General features: G+C 35.6%; 1 protein-coding gene across 1 annotated transcript; it reads right to left on the minus strand.

Annotated features, from left to right (window-relative positions):
• Positions 1–4,411: 4,411 nt before the first annotated feature.
• Positions 4,412–19,415, minus strand: LOC136806942 (DNA excision repair protein ERCC-6-like). Its single transcript, XM_067063515.1, has 21 exons — positions 19,110–19,415; positions 17,083–17,276; positions 16,641–16,766; positions 16,430–16,536; positions 16,128–16,189; positions 15,788–15,913; positions 15,528–15,620; positions 15,159–15,361; positions 13,536–13,644; positions 13,204–13,325; positions 12,574–12,799; positions 11,851–11,964; positions 11,626–11,674; positions 11,182–11,227; positions 9,827–9,970; positions 9,286–9,437; positions 8,872–8,963; positions 8,488–8,568; positions 7,355–7,500; positions 5,150–7,071; positions 4,412–4,627 (listed from the first exon to the last, which is right to left on the minus strand). Exons 1-21 carry the CDS (start codon positions 19,266–19,268, stop codon positions 4,476–4,478), a joined length of 4,425 nt encoding a protein of 1,474 aa, XP_066919616.1. The 5' UTR covers positions 19,269–19,415; the 3' UTR covers positions 4,412–4,475.
• Positions 19,416–20,015: the final 600 nt, after the last annotated feature.

Here is a 20,015-nt window from a genome sequence, read left to right on the forward strand (position 1 = left end):
CGGGCCACTGATGCTTTCTAAACCATCATCCCGGAATATTATAAAATAGGGGAAACATTGGAAAATGGGGAACACTGCACACAATCGGTGGAAAAAAGGGTAAATTCACGTGTTCATGCACAAAATAGCCCAGATTCACATATTCACGCAAGTTTTTTCAATTCACGCATTTTTTTTTCAATTTTCACGTATTCACGCAACGGAAAATGTCCATTCACTCATTCACGCAAATCGCTGGGGGGCATTTAATTTGATAGGTTGAATTAGATTTTTCAGATTGGTTCTTTTAGTTTTAAAGGGACATAACAGTACTTGCGAAATTTGTAAACAAACTGTATGCAGCGGATATAAAATCAAAACAAATGTCACATGTCAAAATAAAACATCAAACCAAATATGCCTAATTTTGATTGTTCAATTGTTTTACAAGTTTGTTTTGGACACGTGATTTTAATTGTTCTCTTTAATTACACGTGGTTCGCGCAATGTTTACATTTTACTACTTTAATGTCCCTTTAAAGGTCCCTTTAAACTTCTTAGAACTTGAGAAAACTAATTTTTTTTTTCGCCACCGGTATCATAATTAAAATATTAGTATTCTCCTGAAATTTAGAAAAAGAAAGCATTACTGTATTGGTCATGTCTAATAAAATCTAAAAGTTTTTCGTCCAGGAAAATTAAAATTAGAAAATCTATGCGGATGACATTTCGTGAGAATTTGAAATGAGAAAATGAAATATGTAGTAAATTAAATTAAATTTTAACAAAAATCAAAGATGGACTTTCAAAATATGGCCTTCTCAACTTGGGTATTACTTTTTTCTCGATCGACTTGATACATAGTTCTCCCTAAAATAACGTCTTCGGATCCCAAAATGTCTACATTCGTACAACCTTGAATAACCTCTACCAGATTTTACAAAGGCTTTGGGGAAAAGTGACTTTGGTAAAAGTACAAAATACATTTTCTATAATTTAAAAGGATGAATTATCTTAATTAAGTTGAAAAACTTTTGAGGTGTGGACAAACCCCGGTGGGGGGGGGTACTTAGGCAAAAATTTATCTGATATTCCGATGGCGTATTGGCGGCCGCCCACGCTAAAGCTCTGAAGGAGCGGACCAATATACCATCGGAGACCTATAGTAGTCATCGTTTGATGTACCGCATCACAGTCGTGTCTAGCTGTCCTTACACTTTTTGCTTTGACTATCGGTTGCCCCCGACTGAATTTAGCATGAAAATCTCTGCTACCTGAGAAACCTTACAGAAAAAAAGAAAAATGGTAACCCAAAGGTTCCAGATATTAAAATTTTCCCGACCTTCAGAGCTTTAGCGTGTCGGAAGAAAATTTCTACATCGAGTACCAGATAAGGCAAAAATGGATGATGAGTATACGCGGACGGTAAGGGTTGGTTTTTTCACCTTTCAAAGTCTCTCTAAGGGTCGGAAAATTCAGGATTTTTAGAATTCTTTTTGATTGTAATAAAGTAATTTTAATAATTGTAATAAAGTCTCTCTAAGGGTATAACTTTTTTCAAAAATCGAAAAATAAAATTTCAAAAAGTCTCTCTAAGGGTCACCTTTTCAGCAAAAAATCAGTCTCTCTAAGGTTCGGTTTTCGGAGGTCCCATCCGCACATACCCCTCATTCGCCAACCCTAGTACCCCCCCCCCCCCCGGGGACGAACGACCAGATTATTTTAAACCAGAGAAACTCATCTTAATCAGTTAGTTATCATGACATAAGAATCGTTATTTGGGGTGACACCAAAATAAACGGATTTTTAAACCCTATGTTTATCAAATTTTTACCAATATAATGCATCTAATAAAAATTACAATATTCAGTGCATCTTTCTCTTATATTTACACCTGTTTGAAAACCCATAACACAACATCTCTTAAATCAAAGTCCATAGTTCACTGGCTGATAAAATCCCACCGGGTCTGTGAGAAGGGGGTGTTTGTATCAGTGCGTTTGGTCAAATTAAATCAACCTCATAAATTTCAGCCTCGGCGCAAAATCTGTGATCCTAATGAAAACCACACCACGATGAGACAGGGGTGTAAAAGAACCATAGTCTATATAAAAAACCCCAGTCTGGAAGCCTTTTGTTTCTTTCCATTGTTTCCTATTGAACTTGCGTTGAGAAATTAGTTTGATTTGCTCACTTTCTGATCATGTGATTAAATCTTAATACTTGGTAACGTGATCAAAAACTGAGCAAGTTAAAACAATATAAGCTTCCAGACCCGAGTTTCTTATACGGACTATGAAAGAACAGATAAAATTTTAAATCAACATCCCTGTCTCTGTATATGAATTTACCCTACCCAATTAGGTCAGCTGTATGTTCTGAGACGAACGTTTCAAAGCTGCAAGCTAAAAAAATCAAAAGGGGAAGAACCCCTGAGACAGGGGTGTCCAATATACCTCTAAAAAAAAATTAATATCCCTTTGACAATTTGTTAAATTTTCTAAGGAAAAGTAGCCTTAATATCTAAGCCAAGGAAAAGTCTTAAAAAAATAGTATAGAGTATTAACCACTTTTTATTTTTCATTCTTTCGATTTGAAAGCACAGACGATAACAGAAAAATGTTCGTCTTGATTTTCCGTTTGTTCCTCTTTGCGATAATATTTTGAAGGAATACGAATGGTCCAAATGAAATACCCTTTACCCTCATCATCACATTTCGTGAGTTTCGGAATCATCTTGCATTCTCCCTGATTCTCTGGGTGCAAGATATAAATATGATCAACATCATCTGGCCAGCCTTCATCTCTCAGCTCCTTGGCGGTGCAACCACTCTCGAACTTTAAATTCTCCCCTTTAGAACTAAAGGTCAATTCTCGATTTTGTCTTTTATCTTTATCGGTATGTAGTTTAACGAAAATGTATTCTGCACATTGGTAAACACAATTCCCAACTAATTTCTTAGTGACATCCTGGTGCCATTGCTGATAATCTTCATACATATGAGTATCTGCTCCTTTTCCTTCCAGAAATCTCAAAATACCTTCAATAAAACGAGTCTCAGGATTCACCATGAATCTCGCAGAAAGACGATGAGTATGGGCTTTGTTCTTCTGACCCTTGGATTCTTTTAAGGCAATCTCTAACTCTTGAACACGTTGAGATAACTTTTTGTTTTCCTCGATAAATTTTTCTTGTTCAGTTAGTTGTTTATCCATGAAGGTTTGCAATTTGTTTTTCATGCTGTCTCTCTCCTTTTTCAGTTTTTTGTTTTCCTCCACCAAAATGCGGTTATCCTGTTGAAGCTCGTTGACGTCTAACTCTCCAGCTTTCTTCTTCAAAGTCGAATCTAATGCAGCTTTCTTTAGAGTCACCCTTTGACCCTGTTTTTCACTATTTTTTAAGGATCCTAGGGTTGCTTTGACACTTTGGACAATCTCTGTGTGATCATTATCGAACTGTTTGATGCCATCCCCTCGTCTCTCGACCCCATATACCGAACCACCTCGGCTTGGCGTTACATTTAACATCATTTTGAGATTTTTAGACATCTCATCCAGCTCAGATCTTTCTTTCACCTCAGCTCCTCTTACTTCTTCGTCGTCAGAGTTTTCAGACGCTTCGGACGACGCAGGGTTGGAACCGATTTCATTCAAAACGTACTGATAATTTAACTCGTCATCATCCTCTGATGCTTGCATGGCAGCTGCTTCATGGAGCAGATCATCTTCAGAGCTTCTTGCTGTTGCCGAAGACGACTTTTTTGAAGAGGAGGAACGCCGACGACGTTTCTTGTCTTTCTTGTTCATGGTCAAAACATCAAATAATGATAATAAAATATCATATTATATCGAAGTTCGTCTCTAAAAAGCCCTTCTACTCCCTATATATCACCACAAACATGCATCGACGTACATCTCGAAAATATCGTTTCTGTTTTTGTAAACACACCACCGTTGCGGTTTATATTTCTACAAAAGCCATAAAATGCATTAAGTCTAATTTAAAACATATAAGATGGAGTCATCTCCTCTTTCTCTGAGAAGTGACATTTCTACTACTTTCATTTTACAGTCAAAACCCTACACTTTAAAACACAGAAAAAATGCCATGTTAAATTCATAGAAAAAGAACTCGACATCCTTACTCTATATACTTAGCTAATCTAATTTAGAAAAACTAACGCTTAGCAAAAAGACTAAAAGTCGTCATTATTTGAGGTCATTTACAACATTTGTTTTCAAGCGTAGCAAAGATATGTCTGGAGTACAAAATAATGATACAAATGTATAGAAAAATCGAAAATATCAACAAAATGTTATTGCCCCTTTTTGATAATGTCATCTTGCGTAATCGACGTGCTTGCGATTGACAAAAGGAATTTCTTTTGACGGACATTAACCCACTTGCATGGTAGGTGGGTAATCGGCGAGGAATGTCACGTGGTTTTGAAATAATCAGCTTTATTTAACACAACATGTTACGAACATCAACTTCATCACAAATTAAGTTCATCAAGCAAGTCTACTATTTTGATTAGTTTTTTCTCCGGAATATTTTTATCTCCCATATATTTCAAAAGTAGAGATTTGACGTTTAGAAGTTTGATACGCTCTTCGTTGTCAAAATCGTTCGATGGTTGTTGTGGTTCTGAAAGCCAAAAGAAAAAACATTTGTTGTCAAATCATTTAAAAAACATATCCTATATTCTAAAACGCTAAAACTTTGGAAAAGTCGTATAACTTGTCCTATCCTCGACCATCTAGTATATCAAGCAAAAGCTAAGCATTCAGGCTTTCAGAAAGAAAGTTCTCAAAGTTACTTAAATCTATCCTTCAAATTCGAATGGAAACCTTTGTCTAAAAAAACAGATCACACAAGATGTTAGTTAAGAGACAGGCGCTTGTTTGTAATTTTAATTGTGTAGGTTTCGGGCTTTCAGACTTTTAAGAACGAAGTACTTTCATTTTGACCTTTCCTTCACCTTTTTCAACTTTTCTTTATGCGAGGTTAAATATCGTTAGATGTCTTGCTCTAAGAAACTTCGTTCTCATTATGGCATTTCTATACAGCGTTTGCTTCAGTGAGAAAAAGAAATTATAGGATACAAACACTGAACACAATTCGATTGTCTGAACACAATTCGATAAAGAATGAAGAAAATCTACATACCTTGAATTGCCGTTTCTTTGATCTTCATATTATCGATTGTTTGGCTCAGCAAGTCAACTTGCTCGTTTTCATCGAAGCTATCTTTAATCACCGATCGTTCTTCGATACCATCCGATTGCTCTTTTCTTCGATTCAATCGATCCAAATCGAAGCTCGCCTCACTATCCTCTGTGGTGTTGGCATCCATTGCATCTTGTGGTGTGGAGTTTTCAAGAACGACTGACACACGGGAATGAATGGATGAATTTTTTTTGAAGGACTCATCGGTCTCATACACCGATACATCGATGGGTTGAGTATCTGCAAATTGTGATTCACCTAATTCGATCTTGATCTCGTAAGCAGATTGATCATCTGACTTCGTTGAGTTGTCAAAAAAAGTGGAAGCTTTACTGCGGCGTTTAGAGGAAGGACTATTGCCGACATGCGTATAATTCATTGGACCTGTTTGCTCTAATGTTTCACTTTGGTTTGAAAGGTTTGCAAAGTTGGTAGACGTGTTTGCGGTAGTGTCCTTCGGTGATTCTGCATCTTCGGTTATTTTGTTTGCTTGGTCACGTGGTGGTGAATCAAACATCATTGGCGGCGAGGGAATAATTCTTCCACGACCGAACGATTCGGACACTGATTGGATAATACTCTTCTCTTTAACTTCCAATACATTATGAGATACATCAGTAGCTGTTTCTTGGGTCGTATTGTTTGATTGTTCGCTTTCCGAGATCTCAGAATCAGTCTCACAGTCTGTGCTACTTTCATTTTCACTTCGTTCACTTCCACTACTAGATCCGTCACTTGATTCTTGTTCAATCTTGGAATCTGCTTCGATAGATCCTTCCAGATCTTTGATTGGACTACACGAAGTATCTTTGGTTTCGTAAAGACTTGCACTTGATTCCTCTGAGATGTGGATTGAAATCGCGTCATGATGATCGTCCCTTGGGTGCATTGGTCTGTCTGCTGGTGAAACAGGTTTCCCTGGTGAAGCATGCATTTTGAAAGACGTTGACAATGGTTGGACTTGCTTCTTAGGGGTTTCAGTCACTTTCTTAGGAGTTTTGACTGTCTTCTTTGGTGTTGCGGTTGGTTTGTCGGGCAACATTCTGTCGGTGATATCATCTCCATACAAAAATCTCCCTTTCATCAAAGGAGTACTGGCATCTCTGCTCAGTCGATTGGTTTCTTTCATCAGTAAAGAGACAACGGGAGATACAGGAGGTGTTCGATAACCTTTACCCAGATCTTCCAGGATTTTCGGTTGCAGCTGGATCATGGATGAATCTGATCGTTCAGCTTCATCATCAACAATGAAAGATCCTAAACTGTTAGGTTCGTCACTTAAGGAGTCCATTGTCCCGCTTGTCACACCACACGATGAGTTTCGTTCACTCGTCATTGATGCTTCCTCTTGTTGAATATGTTTAGGCATTGGACTGCATGCAATGTCAGTCACCTCATAGGAAGATCCCTCTGTCTCCTTTGGGTGGCTTGACACATTCGAGCGATTGCAAGGTGGTGCGTCTACACAAATTACCCCTTGATGTTGACTCCCCATCTTGTCCCTAACCTCCACAGGAACATCGTGGTTAGTTGTAGGTTCTTGTTGTTCTTCGTCCATTTCTCCTCCTGATGAAGATTCTGTCACGAGAGATTTATCGTTTGGTGATTCCATGTTTTCAGGAACGGGGACGTTCGTTAGAGATTCTTGTTTTTCATGTTGAACTTCAATTTCACCTGATGATGGTGATTCTATAATCACGGATTTATCGTTCGCTGCTTCTTCGCCTGTTTCATTTTGTGACGTCACATTGCTCTCTACCCGTATTGATGTATTATCGCTTTGGCTTTCTACGTAAGAGCTTTGTTGATTTTGTGACAATGAGGATCGATCCAAAACTCTGCTATCAAAGCTCTGAGTGTTGCTGAAACATAAGGAAAACAATGTTAAGAGTTGATGTTATCAATTGCAGCTTTGAAAAGAATGAGGCGTGGAAAACGAATGGGAAATAACGAAACATTGCTGAGTTCTAAAAGACTTCGTTGCAACGGAGCCAACTCAAGGGAATGTATTTCAGAGAACATATTTTTCTAAGAATCATTTTCCGATTCAGATTCCGGAAGCAGTTAGGCTACTTTTGTCCGAAATTTACAAATCTCAAGCCTTATTCCAAGGTTCAGTATAATTTGTATCATGAAAACTCTCACCTTCCTTCACTTGTGAAACTCGCTTCACTTTCATTCTCTTTCAGTTTCAAATTTCCCATGCTAATATCAAGGTTCTGAATATCTCTATTTGTCGCGGGCGATGGCGGTGGGCGGCCAAGCTTGATGTATTCAGTATCCTCACCATCCTATAAAAATGGAAAATTCTGTTGAATTCTTTAATTATTATGACAAAAACAAGTACAGTAGACCCCAGGTTATTCGAAACTGCCCTTACTCGAATAATTCAGTTATTCGAAGTGAGATGGCGTTCCCCTTGGATTTGCTTCTTACTTAACTCAAGCAAAAAACACTCTCGTTTATTCACACTTAAATTAGGCTTTTCCAGCAAAAACACTGAATATGAAGGATATAACATTTTTTGGAAATTTACCACCCCCCCCCCTTCCCCACCGGACATTGTGACTTGTGATCCCAGGACAGCAGGTCTAGCCCCCGGACAAGCATCAGTTGACTCCCTGGATATTCAAAACTACCCTCAAACAGAGCAAAACTACCCCTAAACAGAGCAAGTTTACCCCCGGACAAGGCAAATTTTGTAGATTTTTCACTACCCCAGGACACTTCATCCTCCACTCCCCATGTATGAATATTTTCTGGAAGAGCTCATTATTCGAATTTTTTTTGTGTTTATTACGCTTAACTGAACCCTGATACCTCAGTTACTTCAGAAAATCCATCACATTAAGGTTAAGTTGAAAATCTGGCGGAAAAACGAATTTTTCAGTCATTCGAATTCCCGGTTATTCAAAGAAAATTCTTATCCCCCTTGGAGCCGAACAACAGGGAGTCAAAGAACCTTCAACCGATTTATGGAGTACCTTATCGGCTCTTTTTACGCCGGCCCATATTAAGCCAAAAATCAGTTTTTTTTCCATTTTCAGCCCAGCTCTAATTTTATTCCAAACCCCATACACCGGCCCTTATTACGCCAACGCCAACGACAAAAAAATAACGCCGAATAGGGTCGAAGTAAAAAGGGCCGATAAGGAAAATGGTGATTGGATCGGGGACGAAATCGAAGACTCGATCGAGGTTTCTGAAACGGACACCCATTAAAGTTAGGAAGGGGGTTCACAACTTTTACACGTGAGAGGATCAATGATTACACATACATGAGAGCGTGGTTTATATTTTCGTGGCGAGAAATCGACGTCGTTGAACTCTTCACGTACACGGCGTTCTGCGTTGTTCACCTTAACAAAAAAGAGGTAAAAGAAAACAGCTCTTATCTTCACTCTCAAAAAGTGGTTTTTAATCTTCAAACATGGTCCGAGGCTTGACCGGATTGTGAAAATTGCGATAGCAGTAAATTGAAAGGTACTTAAAGGATGAACTAAAAATGAAAAGTGGTTAACGTAAATTTATCAAAACAAAAATTTTTACAATTCAACACTCCGCATCAACAAAAAAATATGGATTTTCAAAATCAATTTGATCTCATTTAGTTTACTTTTTGTATTATCTAAGGGTTAGATTTTCCAAATATTTTCAAATACCTGCTTTTTGATAGCATCCTCATACTCATTGGTTTGAGTGTTTCTCGCTTCTTGTGAAAATAATTGATCGTGATGACTGACACCGTAAATACCTTTGATTGAGAAAAAAATAAGTCAAAACTATAAATTTGTTTGATAAGAATAAGTAGATTTTTGTTTAGGCTCGACTATTCTTTTTTTTGGCACTTAGGGGCTGAAAATAAGTTTTTACTCCCAAGTTTTGACTACTTTGATTCTTAAGTTCAGTGATTTCAGGATCACCTTGTTCATATACGGTTCTTACTATCTAGTGCTTTGAGCCTCATTGTTCTTATAAAAATCTGCTCAACTATAAGAAAACGATGTTCTCATTATTCACGCCTTATAAACAGTTCATCTAAAAGAGATTCGCTTATTTGTGTAATCAAAACTTACAATCTAGTTCTTGCAAAAATTGGAGATGGTTTTGGAAGCCCTGTTGTGTGTTGGTTGGTTTCTGGTGCAGTTCTTTCAATTGTTGTTGTGTTGTTGATTGGGTGGGGTCGTCCAAAACGAAAAGTTCTCGCAGTTCATGATTCGTGAAATATCTTTAACAGAGAAGAAAGGTTTCGAGAAAATTAGCTGAGTCACCTGACTTGTTCACTGAAAACCAATTTTTTGAAAAAAATCAATCATCAGGAAAACAGCACTTAATTTCAGTCGTTTCCTGATGTCTGAAAGTCTGAAAAATAACAACATAATAACAAGTAGCTCTCTTTGGGAATACGCAATGCTTGTAGATAACTACGAGAAGTTTTTTTGAGGAAGAACAGCAACTTGGCAAAAACAACAGTCAAAATAGGAGAAAATGATATCGAAGCAATTTCAGGTTGACATTTTAAAATATTACTGCAGCTTCATATCTGTTTCTCTTAACGGGTTTAAAAAGTACCTCAACGATTTACTGCAGAATAATACAATAAAACAAGATCTTTACCTGTAAGGGTTATTAGACGATCCAGTTGCTTGTTTCATGACTGCATTCTTGAAAATCTGTTTTCGATAGATTTTCTCCTCGATCGAGCCACACGTTATCAATCGATAAATCACAACATCTTTCTTTTGTCCAACACGATAAACCCTAAAATCAAAACATAAGTATACCAAATAAAGTCAAAGTAATACCTTCAAACGTTTGCATGCTCAGACCTGATGAAACCTGCTTTACAATGGCAATGGAGATATAAATAAACCTAATTAAAGCTTCTCTTCTTCATTCAAACATGTATAACACTCAGTGGTAGTCTGAATCACAGACCTCTACAAAATCCCAGGTAGTATATAAATCTATAAGGAGCACGAATCCGTTAGTGGATACCAGCAGCCTAACTCAGTGGTAGACATATAGACAACAAGCTAGATGCTGAATGGACCTACCTGATGATGAAAGTTAGATAGCAATGCGAGGTGAAAAATGAAAAAAAATCAGTCAGAAAATATAGCGTTTAGCGAAAATGCATAACGCAATAAATTCATCATTGATTGTTGATGGGGGGAGAGGGAAGGGTTGTAGGGAAAAAATAAATAGAAAGTTCTGGTCGCAAAAATCAGTTTTATTGACAATTGAATCATGCTTGATGGTGAGCATTGTTATCAATAATGTTTTTGTGTATAAAAACATAGAAATGAATATAAGGAAAAAATCCAATGAAAATCTGCAAACACGGCGATTTCCGGCATTTTCAACCGGAAAATAATTTTTCTCAAAAATCGAACTCGGCCATGTTTTGGGCATTGTTAATACGCATCTTTGAGCAAAAAATCAGAAAAAACTAATGAGAAAATCTTGAGAAAATGCCAAAAAACCAGTTTTTCCGGCATATTCGGCCGGAAAGAAATGTTTTTTGAAAATCGGCCTTCGTCACATTTTAGGTATTGTCATTTTGCATCATTGTGCAAAAATTCAGAAAAAAACTATGAGTCAACATTGAGAAAAGCTATATTTTCTTATTTGGTTAAAGGGAATTTCCCCAAAATACGAAAATCCGTTTTTTAAGGCGAATAAGAATTTTCCAGGAAAAACCACTTCAGCCATTCTTTAGAGAATCTTGCCCTCCATCGTTGTACAAAAAATCAGAAAAAAGTAATGACAGGATTTTGCACAAAGTCCAAAAAACCCTATTTTTAGGCAGTTTTTGGCAGTATAATAGATTTTAAAGTCATTTTCTTAGCAAATTTTGTTTTCCCTCAAGCTAAGACGATGTAAGAAACACGGAAACTAGGATCATTAAAGTGACAACTTTCAAAAATATTTGACAGTTGATAATTTATCAAAAAAAACTAACAACGTACCTATCAACTGCTTGTGCATCAGTTCCTGGGTTCCAACTAGGATCAACTAAAAACAAAAAAGGGTACCCATTATTCAATAATTGGGCGGTTCATTTTGAGCTGATTGGTCTAATTTTGAAGTCTGGACAAAGAACTTCTACTGCTTCCACTTTTGATTGAATAAATATTTTTTGAAAAATCTTTCAAAGTGATTAGCGTAAGGATTTGAGATTCACAAAAATTGATTTTTTTCTTCTCCACTTTTCATCTTAATTTTAGAATTGTTTTTCAAAATATTTTTACATGATAATACTCCACTCAAGATTACAGGAATAGCTCAAAATCGCAATCTAAGTCAAATTCTATCCAGCTACCAGTATATTTTCTTTCTTTTATAAACCGGTGCAAAAGTATGGATTAAAAAAGGCGGCTATCAAGGGCAATTTCATTATGAAGGGTACATACAAATGATAAGTCTATCAGCACTGGTCAACGTTAAACCGACGCTTCCAACCTGAAAAAGAAAATCAAAAATCTCAATAGTTGTTTAAATGATCCTGATGGTCTATTGTCATCTTTTGTCAAATAAATAATTTATCTCGTTTGTACTGTTTTGGGTATGTAATTAATGTTAATTTACTAGTTATTCAATAGAGCGTCGCAGTCGCCAGAACAATTTTGTTTACGAACCTGTGTGGTCATCAACATCGCAGTGAAGGAACGATCCGATTGAAATTGTTGGATAATCTTTTCACGCTCCAATGGGTTGCTAATGGTACCGTCAATTCGTAACAATTTGTGATCCTAAAATCGTGCCAAAAAAGTCATTGAAAACAATCCCTCAATTCTATCAAATTCTCTGAAACAAGTTCTTTTTCACCGTTCGATATATTGGATTATCTCTCTTTATAATACTGGTAAAAATCGATTTATCGATACACGTTTTTTCTTTTATTAGAACCCAGTTTATAAGAACATTGAGGCTGAAATTCGTCGAAAAACTAAGAACATCGTAAGAACATCGTAAGAACATGCTCAGCCTCAGTTTGGAAAAAATGACAAGAAACTACAATTTTTCCCTCTTTTCAAGCAGTTTTAAACAAACTTAGGAATGGATTTTCTAAATCGAGAGTCAAATATTGTCCAAATTTTACCAATTTTAAGTGCTCTTTATTTTGCATGATATTGTCGATTTAGAGTAGTCTGAAAAAAAGAACGCATCTAAGAACATTTCAGGCTGAAAATTGCTAAAAAACAAGCACATCCAGGCTCAGCCAAATTTTAGGTGTTCTAATAAAAAAAACGTGTACCCCTTTTACCTCGACGGATACCATATGACTGTAATATTGAAAACTTCGAATGCAGTCTTCGGACCTTACAGCAAAATATTGACAACTCGAATTTTCAATTTACCATGCTCAGCAAAGTCTTCTGTATGATATCCAACATTTTTCTTGACTGGCTAAAAATGATTGTCCTGTGTTTTTCTGCTTTCAAATTTTTCATAAGTTGAGCCAGGAAGACCATTTTTCCGGAATCTTGAATCAATTTTTCGACAGGTGGCCCATCAACTGCTTCTTCTTCCATTGAACTAGAGGACGTTTCATCTGATTGGTCGTCGGGTAAACCACAATCACGACTGAAGAAAAAGAAAGATTTGAGAGACATTTTTATGGCTACCAATAAATTTTCGCTAAGTCTCGGATGTTCTTATTTTCTCAGACACTTAAATATTCCTAAAATGTTCTAAAACACTCAGCTTCTTCACTTAGGGCTCAGAAGGGGCTCAAAGTTTTTAATATTTTCTCAGACTCGTATTATTCTTTGTTTCCATGGCGTTCTGAATTTAGAACGCCATGTTTGTATCATATATTTTGTAAGGTTTTTTGCCAGAATTTCGACCTCGTGTTCTTGGATGTAAACCAAATACCTCAAATCTAATCTATCAAGACAGATTTGAAAAAGTGGAGAAAGAGCCATTCCACAGACTTCTCATTTACTAGTTAGGAGAATACTTTTTGTTTAGGTTATTTACGTATTTACCGCGTTTGTTGTTCAGCTGAACTGGTCATCAATTTAGAAAGTGTTGATTGCAATCGTGGATGATCAGATATTTTCTTCAACAAATTCAATTCAGCCAAAGGACTTCTTGTGGTTACCAAACACTGAAATGGAAAAATTTGAATGAAAAATTTTAACCGTTGTGCTTGCTATTTTGTTGAGCCATATTTAGTTTACTTGGAAAAGTTCCTTTACTTGGAAAGGCTCCTGGTAACGATAATACTTTTTGGGTTCCCCTTGCCACACAATTTTAAATTGTAAGTAAATCCAGGCAACTTAAAGACTATCAAAAGTCCATTACAAAGCTTTGTTACCTCTTTGACACGTTCTGAGTTGACGAAACCTTGATACAATTTCAATTGAAGTTTGGAGAGATAAACCCAAATGATCAAATCGTTTTTCCTTGTATTAAGTTCGGGTGCTCTAAAAAAGATTATCGTCATGTATACAGAAACATTAAAAATGCCCGACGTCTTTGGATGACCCTACTAAGATTTTTTTACCAAAAGCATGAGTAATAGCATTAGGTAAAAGCAAGAAGAAAGAAATGAAAGTTCAATATTAACGAGATCGCAATTAACTTAACTTAATCGTTCGACCAGGCTTTCATGAAAAACTAGCCGTATTGTATAAGGGTTGCAAAGCGATCCAGACTCCACCTCAATTCGCAAGTTGCTAGCAAAATAAGAGACTCTCTAAAAATCCCTCTTCTAATAAAGCCGCTATAGAGACAGGGTCGTAAGAGCCTTAATGCCCCAAACACACCACATAATCCACGGCGCCACAACACCCGCCGCTGCCCGCGCATCGCTCTTTTGTTTTCCTTCTAGTTATTCTAGTGTAAATGGTGCCTTAATAAAATCGAACGATATTCGTCGAACGATCGAACATTTTTATTCGAATCACGAATCGTCTGGTCGAACTCATCACTAAACATAAAAATAAAACCATAGTCTGTATACGGACCATAATAAAACAAAAACAAAAATGTACAAAGATGGCTTGTTGGTTCTTCGGCAGTTTTGATTTATTTCTTGACAAATTCGACAAATTTGATTACCTCCGTACTTCTTTATCATAGAATATCCACTTGGTTTTACAAGGTAAATTTCGTTCACTAAAAGAGCACTCCTCTCGCCCGCGCGACTTGCAAAAACCTCTCAGTGATTGACCTTATTTGATACTTGATACTTGCTGTTAAAAGTCAAGGGATGATGAAGATCCTTTCTGTCACCGTTCAAACTATTTTTTTCCATTTAACAGCAAAATAAACATTAAAAACCGAAGAACCACTGCTTAGATTGCTTAGATGCGTGCCGCCCGCGCGGCAATTTGATCAACTTCAGATTCTAAGTCCGTGTTTCGGCTTCCGGTAATTTTGTTGCTGTTCACTGCTAGGGTACACCATTTTAAAACGGCATTTTTCGCAGTCCTAGCTACCAAACCGAGAAAGTTTTCGTGGCTTCAAGCCAAACCATTCAAGGTCATTTTGATAAAATCATCGATTTGAAGATGTGATTTATATAGCAAATTTTATAGCAAATTTTCGCTTGGGATAGAAGTTAAAGGTACGTGCACAATATAGCAAAACTGCTTCGCTCATAAATTCGCTTCGCAAAAAACACAAAAAGATGTTAACTGTACGGAATATATCAGAAATAAGTCACCTTCTTTGAAGTGAATTTTCTTGAATCACATTTAAAGTAATCAAATCTTTTTTATTTGAAAGAGGACAGGTAAACTTAAATTGGGATGTCATTTTGGTCCGTAAGATGCAGTAGATATTTTACCTATCAACTTCAAAGTAGGAAACTTATTTCTGATTCATCCAGTAAGAGTGCATCCCTCAAAACACAAATATGTTCAAGAAATCTCCCATTTTCAAACACTGTAATTTTGGGATTAAAATTTTAGCCATGTTGATGGTGATTTCTTACTTTGGCTGTTTTTTCTTTTTGCCATCAGTGTGATCAACATTTTCTTTATTAGCTTCAGTAGATGGATCATCATCAAGTTTGTTAAGGTTGAACACTTCAGCTTTTGTTCTCCTCAAAAAATATGGTGCAATCAGTTTACGTAATGTTTCAGCAATCTTGTTGCCAACTTGTTGCTGGTACTCGTTTGCATCTTTCTCTCTAGCCTGGTGATCAAAATGAGAATGAGAATATTCTAAAATTTTTGAGCTTGACTAAAAAACACAACACATTTTAAAATTTAGGATTTAATATCTGCTTTGCAGCACTTTATTTGACAGATACACCAATAAACAAGTACTGTACACCAAATTATCTTCTGAATACACATACCCTAACAATGGGTTTTTGAAACTCAGTATCAAAGGTCTTCCTTGTTCCCAGAAGTTGTCCTTGTTGAGTGAAATCAAATAACGACCACATCTCCTGCAAAAAAAAGAAGTAATTCAAGACCAAGGTTTAGCCTTAATTGGCTGTTCTGTTTGACAAAATAAATGTTACAAAGAACTCTTGTTTAGCCAATAAGTTGTTGAGTTTGTGGATTCAAAGATTTAAAGAACCAGTTTGATGGAGTAAAGTTAAGAGTTCCTCACACCCAGATTATTTTGAACAGGCGTTCCAGTTAGGATATAATGATATTTAGATGGAATATTTCGAACACATTTGCTCGTTTTTGTCGCATTCTTGATCTTATGCCCCTCATCCAAAATCAAGTAATCCTAAAACAAGAAAAATTCAAATTAAAGGAATTTTATTTACAAAGAGAATAATTTACCTTCACAAAAAATATACAAAGAAAACGCAAGAAAATGCTGATATTACATGGCAGAGTATCTTTAGCCATTTTATATTATTGCAAAGTTGGAGTAAGGAATATCTTGGATATGATTAATAAATTTACAGAGATTTTGTCTGAATTTGAAAACATTATACCCATTCGAAAGGATCACCATTTTCGTCGACACACAACGAGTTAATATTTGATACTACCATACCTATGACGACAAAAATCCAGTTGAAATTAAACAGAAATTATAAACAAAGTTTATTCTCTTTAAAAGTAAAACATACAATACATACAAAGCATGCTTTAATTTTTTTTAAAGAAAATAAATTTTGAAATTTGGCTGTGAAGACGTATCATGGAGCACTCTTAGACAATAATTGATTGATTATTCATTTAATTGATTTAAGAAAATTTGAAAAGGCCGCAGCCCTTAAAATTATAATATTACCGTAGGTAGTGATCAATATTCCATCATTATTTTGAATTTTATGAAGGTTCTTCATTCTTTGCTTCTTAGCAGTTCCATGAAATGGTTTGATACGGATCCCTCCTGCCCTGAAGAAAAACATAAAAAATAATTCATTAATGATCGGTTCATGGAAATTTTGACAATAGATTTTTAAACACTCACTAACTTTGAAATCAAAATATTTATTCACCATTTCGCAAATTCCTTTTCCCAATTGACAAGGATGGAAAGAGGGGCAACAATAATTGCATTCTTTATCAATTCTGCATCAAACATACCAGCCATGAACGAAATGACTTGAATAGTTTTTCCAAGTCTAAAGTAAAAGAATTAAAGTTTCATCATTACCTCTAATACTCTCTAAAGGCCCGTCCTCGCTAGAATTACATAGTTACTAGACATAATTTGATCTTTTAGATAGACCACTATCATTTTGGAACTTATAATAAAGAAGTAATATTTCCTCTTTTTTGAAGCCCCCTCTCTAAAAAGTGCCACATCTAAAATTGAGTTTTGAAATAACTGCCTTCCTCATCTAAGCACCAAACATTCAAATTTGAAAATATTGTATTGAAATGGAGGGTATAAAAACCAGAAAAGAGTACTAAAACATTCGGTTCGAAAATGCCTACCCCATATCATCCCCAAGGATGCCACCTTGTTTACGATTGTAAAGTTTCCAGAACCAAAGAACACCTTCTTTTTGGTAATCATACAATTGGTTAGCAATACTTTTATGCAAATAAAATTGTTTTCCGATATCAATCATGTCAGGGTCTTCATCTTCTTCTTCATCTTCTTCTTCATTGAGCTCAGTAATGTACTCCTAAAACATATTATAGATCATTTATTATACATATATCTTATATTATATCCATCTTGACTCGTATTGAGTTGCTACTTCTTTCCATGAAATGTATAAAAAGTCTTTTTCAAAAATTGAGATAAACTTCACATAATAAGCACAATATTCTAAAGTTCTAGGGGTCGCTGCCCATAGAGCAATTAATAGATATGAAAACCGCTGCCCCACCTTGACGTGAAGATTTTTAAGAGAAGAAACTTTCAACTGCTTTCAAGGAAAATGTGATGAAACTCTCAATGCTCACAAAATATCAGTAAAAAATGCATATATATCCTTATAAAATTACTTTATTAGGTTAGACTTACATCAGTTGGAACTATTTTGAAGCGCATTTATACAAGGATTTTCCGAAAAATTAAAAGTTTTTCAAAATCAACAGAGTCACAGCCTCTTTCTGTTCTTATAAAGTTGACGTTTTTTGCTTCCAATGATGGTACAACAAACACCTGATTGCAAAAAATTCTTCGGCTCATTTTATCGCATCCAATTAGATTCTAGTATTTTCCCAGTCAAAAAGATTGGTCTATTCTGATGAAATTTAAACACCTTCCCAAACAAAGGGAAAAAGTTTGTTATTTTTAATTGCCCTTGCTGGCCCTTGCCAATAATCTGTAGGGAGGTCAGTCAAGAATTTCGACTCATAAACTTTCCCTCAGGGCTCTTAAAAGCTCTTTAATTAGAGTTTAATATTTTTCAGATTTGGAAAGATAAAAAAATTTATTATCTTTTTAAGTATTTTTAACCTTTGTTTAAAAAAAATAAAAATTTAAAGGAAAAAAATTGCATTTGGATTTTAGTATCCCCTGGTAAAAAATTTGCTGTGCTGTGAACAAGAAGTTTGAAAAAGCTAGTACTTATTTTCAAATTTTGAAAGAATGAAAAGACGTATATCTGTATAATTTTATGCAAAAGAAAGCTGGATAAATTTCCTTTGAAGGAAATTTTTTCAGGAAGTTAAAAAATTCACTTTTTAAAATCCAATTTTTCCTTTAAATTTACAATATTTTTTAACCAACGTTAATATTTTTAAAATAGATAAAAATGTTTTTTCTTTCCAAATTTGAAAAAACCTTTATTTTAATCAAATAGTTTCAGCTGGAAAGCGCTAAGGGAAAGTTAATGGTATGATGACCCCGCGTCTACGGCTTGCAATACGGAAAAACACACTTGCCCCGAACTTCTCGTGAGGCTTTTTTTTTGTGAAGCACTTTTGATTTCAGTGCGGCGGAGAAGTTATAAGATGGCAGGAGGTTTTTGTACGCAAATCTTCAAAAAATGAAACTTCAAAATGGAATATATATATATCTGAAAAACTACTAACGGTTAAGAATAAGTGACCCCTCATTTTTTTCTGAGGAATAGGGCTTTTCATTAAATTTGGTTTGACATTCTGCAAATGAGTTTGAAATTTTGACTGACGTCTCCAGATCCTTTGCAAAATATTTTTACAGTATTGCCTTGTTTTGTTGCGTTGGGAATACGAAAAGTCTTTGACAAAAGTGAACATGTTTTTACTAGGCTAATAATATTTAGTCAAAATTATATTTTATATTAGCTTAGAACCGTGGCTATATTTTTTAGTTTGTGGTTTTGTGTAAAATAGAGTAGCTATATTTTATTTCTGATTTTTAGCGCGCCATGTACATGTCTAAACTATTTGATATAATGACCGAAAAAATTTAAGCTAGCCCCCTTTTGAGCTTGAATTTAATCTTTAAAAGTGGACAGCCCAAAAGAATGATGAAGACCGAAGTGAAGTAGCTATAATAAAGGCAGGTTAGGTTAAGTACTTGCCTCAAGTTTTGCAATTCGTTTTTGAAGTTTTACTGATGGAACAAGAGAATAAGCTTGATTGAACAAAGAAAGTGCAGTATCCAATTCTCCATTACGAGCATATTCCTTTGCTTTTGCTGCAAGTCTTTTGGCTTCAATCTCGTTGTTTGGCGAATCCATTTTCTATTTTATTCTCCCCTGACAGCCTGAGTTTTCATTTTTTCAATACCACTTCTTTGTCTACCATTTTAAAAATTTCCCGCGGTAAAGCTAGGAAACTTCACTTTGAATTTCGGCCAACAAACAACAAACTCACTAGAAATTCCCAAGCTAAAGATCTTGATAAAATAAGTGGAGTTCCTAAGCTTGCGCGGGAAATTTGTTGTCCGGCATGGTTAGTCCAGGGAAAGTGTGCTAAAAATGAATACAATTGTGCATTTTTGACTAGAAAGCATGAAATTTGGTACAGTGGTACCTTAGGGGGTAAGAAACATTTTAAGCCTCTGACCCACTTCCGAAACACCTGTTTGTGTATTTTACAGACCAGAATGCCTCCCAGGCAAGAAAAAAATTTTTGTCTTCAAAACATGTCATATGATATGTTGTTGGAAAGGTTTTCTCACACTGATTCTAAAAAACATCACAACATATATCTGCAAATGGACTGGGTCCGAGTTATGAGCTGCGGAAGTAATTTACAGACCAGTCTGCATGCCTGAAAAAAAAAATTATTTTTGTTCCAAAACATGGCATATCATATACTGTTGGAAAGGTTTTTTCACACTGATTCTAAAAATCATCATGATATGTATTTCAAAATGGACTGGGTCCGTGAAATAAGCCATAGGAGTAATTTACAGACCAGAACGGCTCCCGGGCATACAAAAAATATTTTTATCTCCAAAACATGGCATATCATATACCGTT

This window comes from Clytia hemisphaerica, unplaced genomic scaffold, assembly GCF_902728285.1.
Source record: "Clytia hemisphaerica strain Z4C2 unplaced genomic scaffold, Clytia hemisphaerica genome assembly, whole genome shotgun sequence".
Taxonomy (NCBI): Eukaryota; Metazoa; Cnidaria; class Hydrozoa; order Leptothecata; family Clytiidae; genus Clytia; species Clytia hemisphaerica.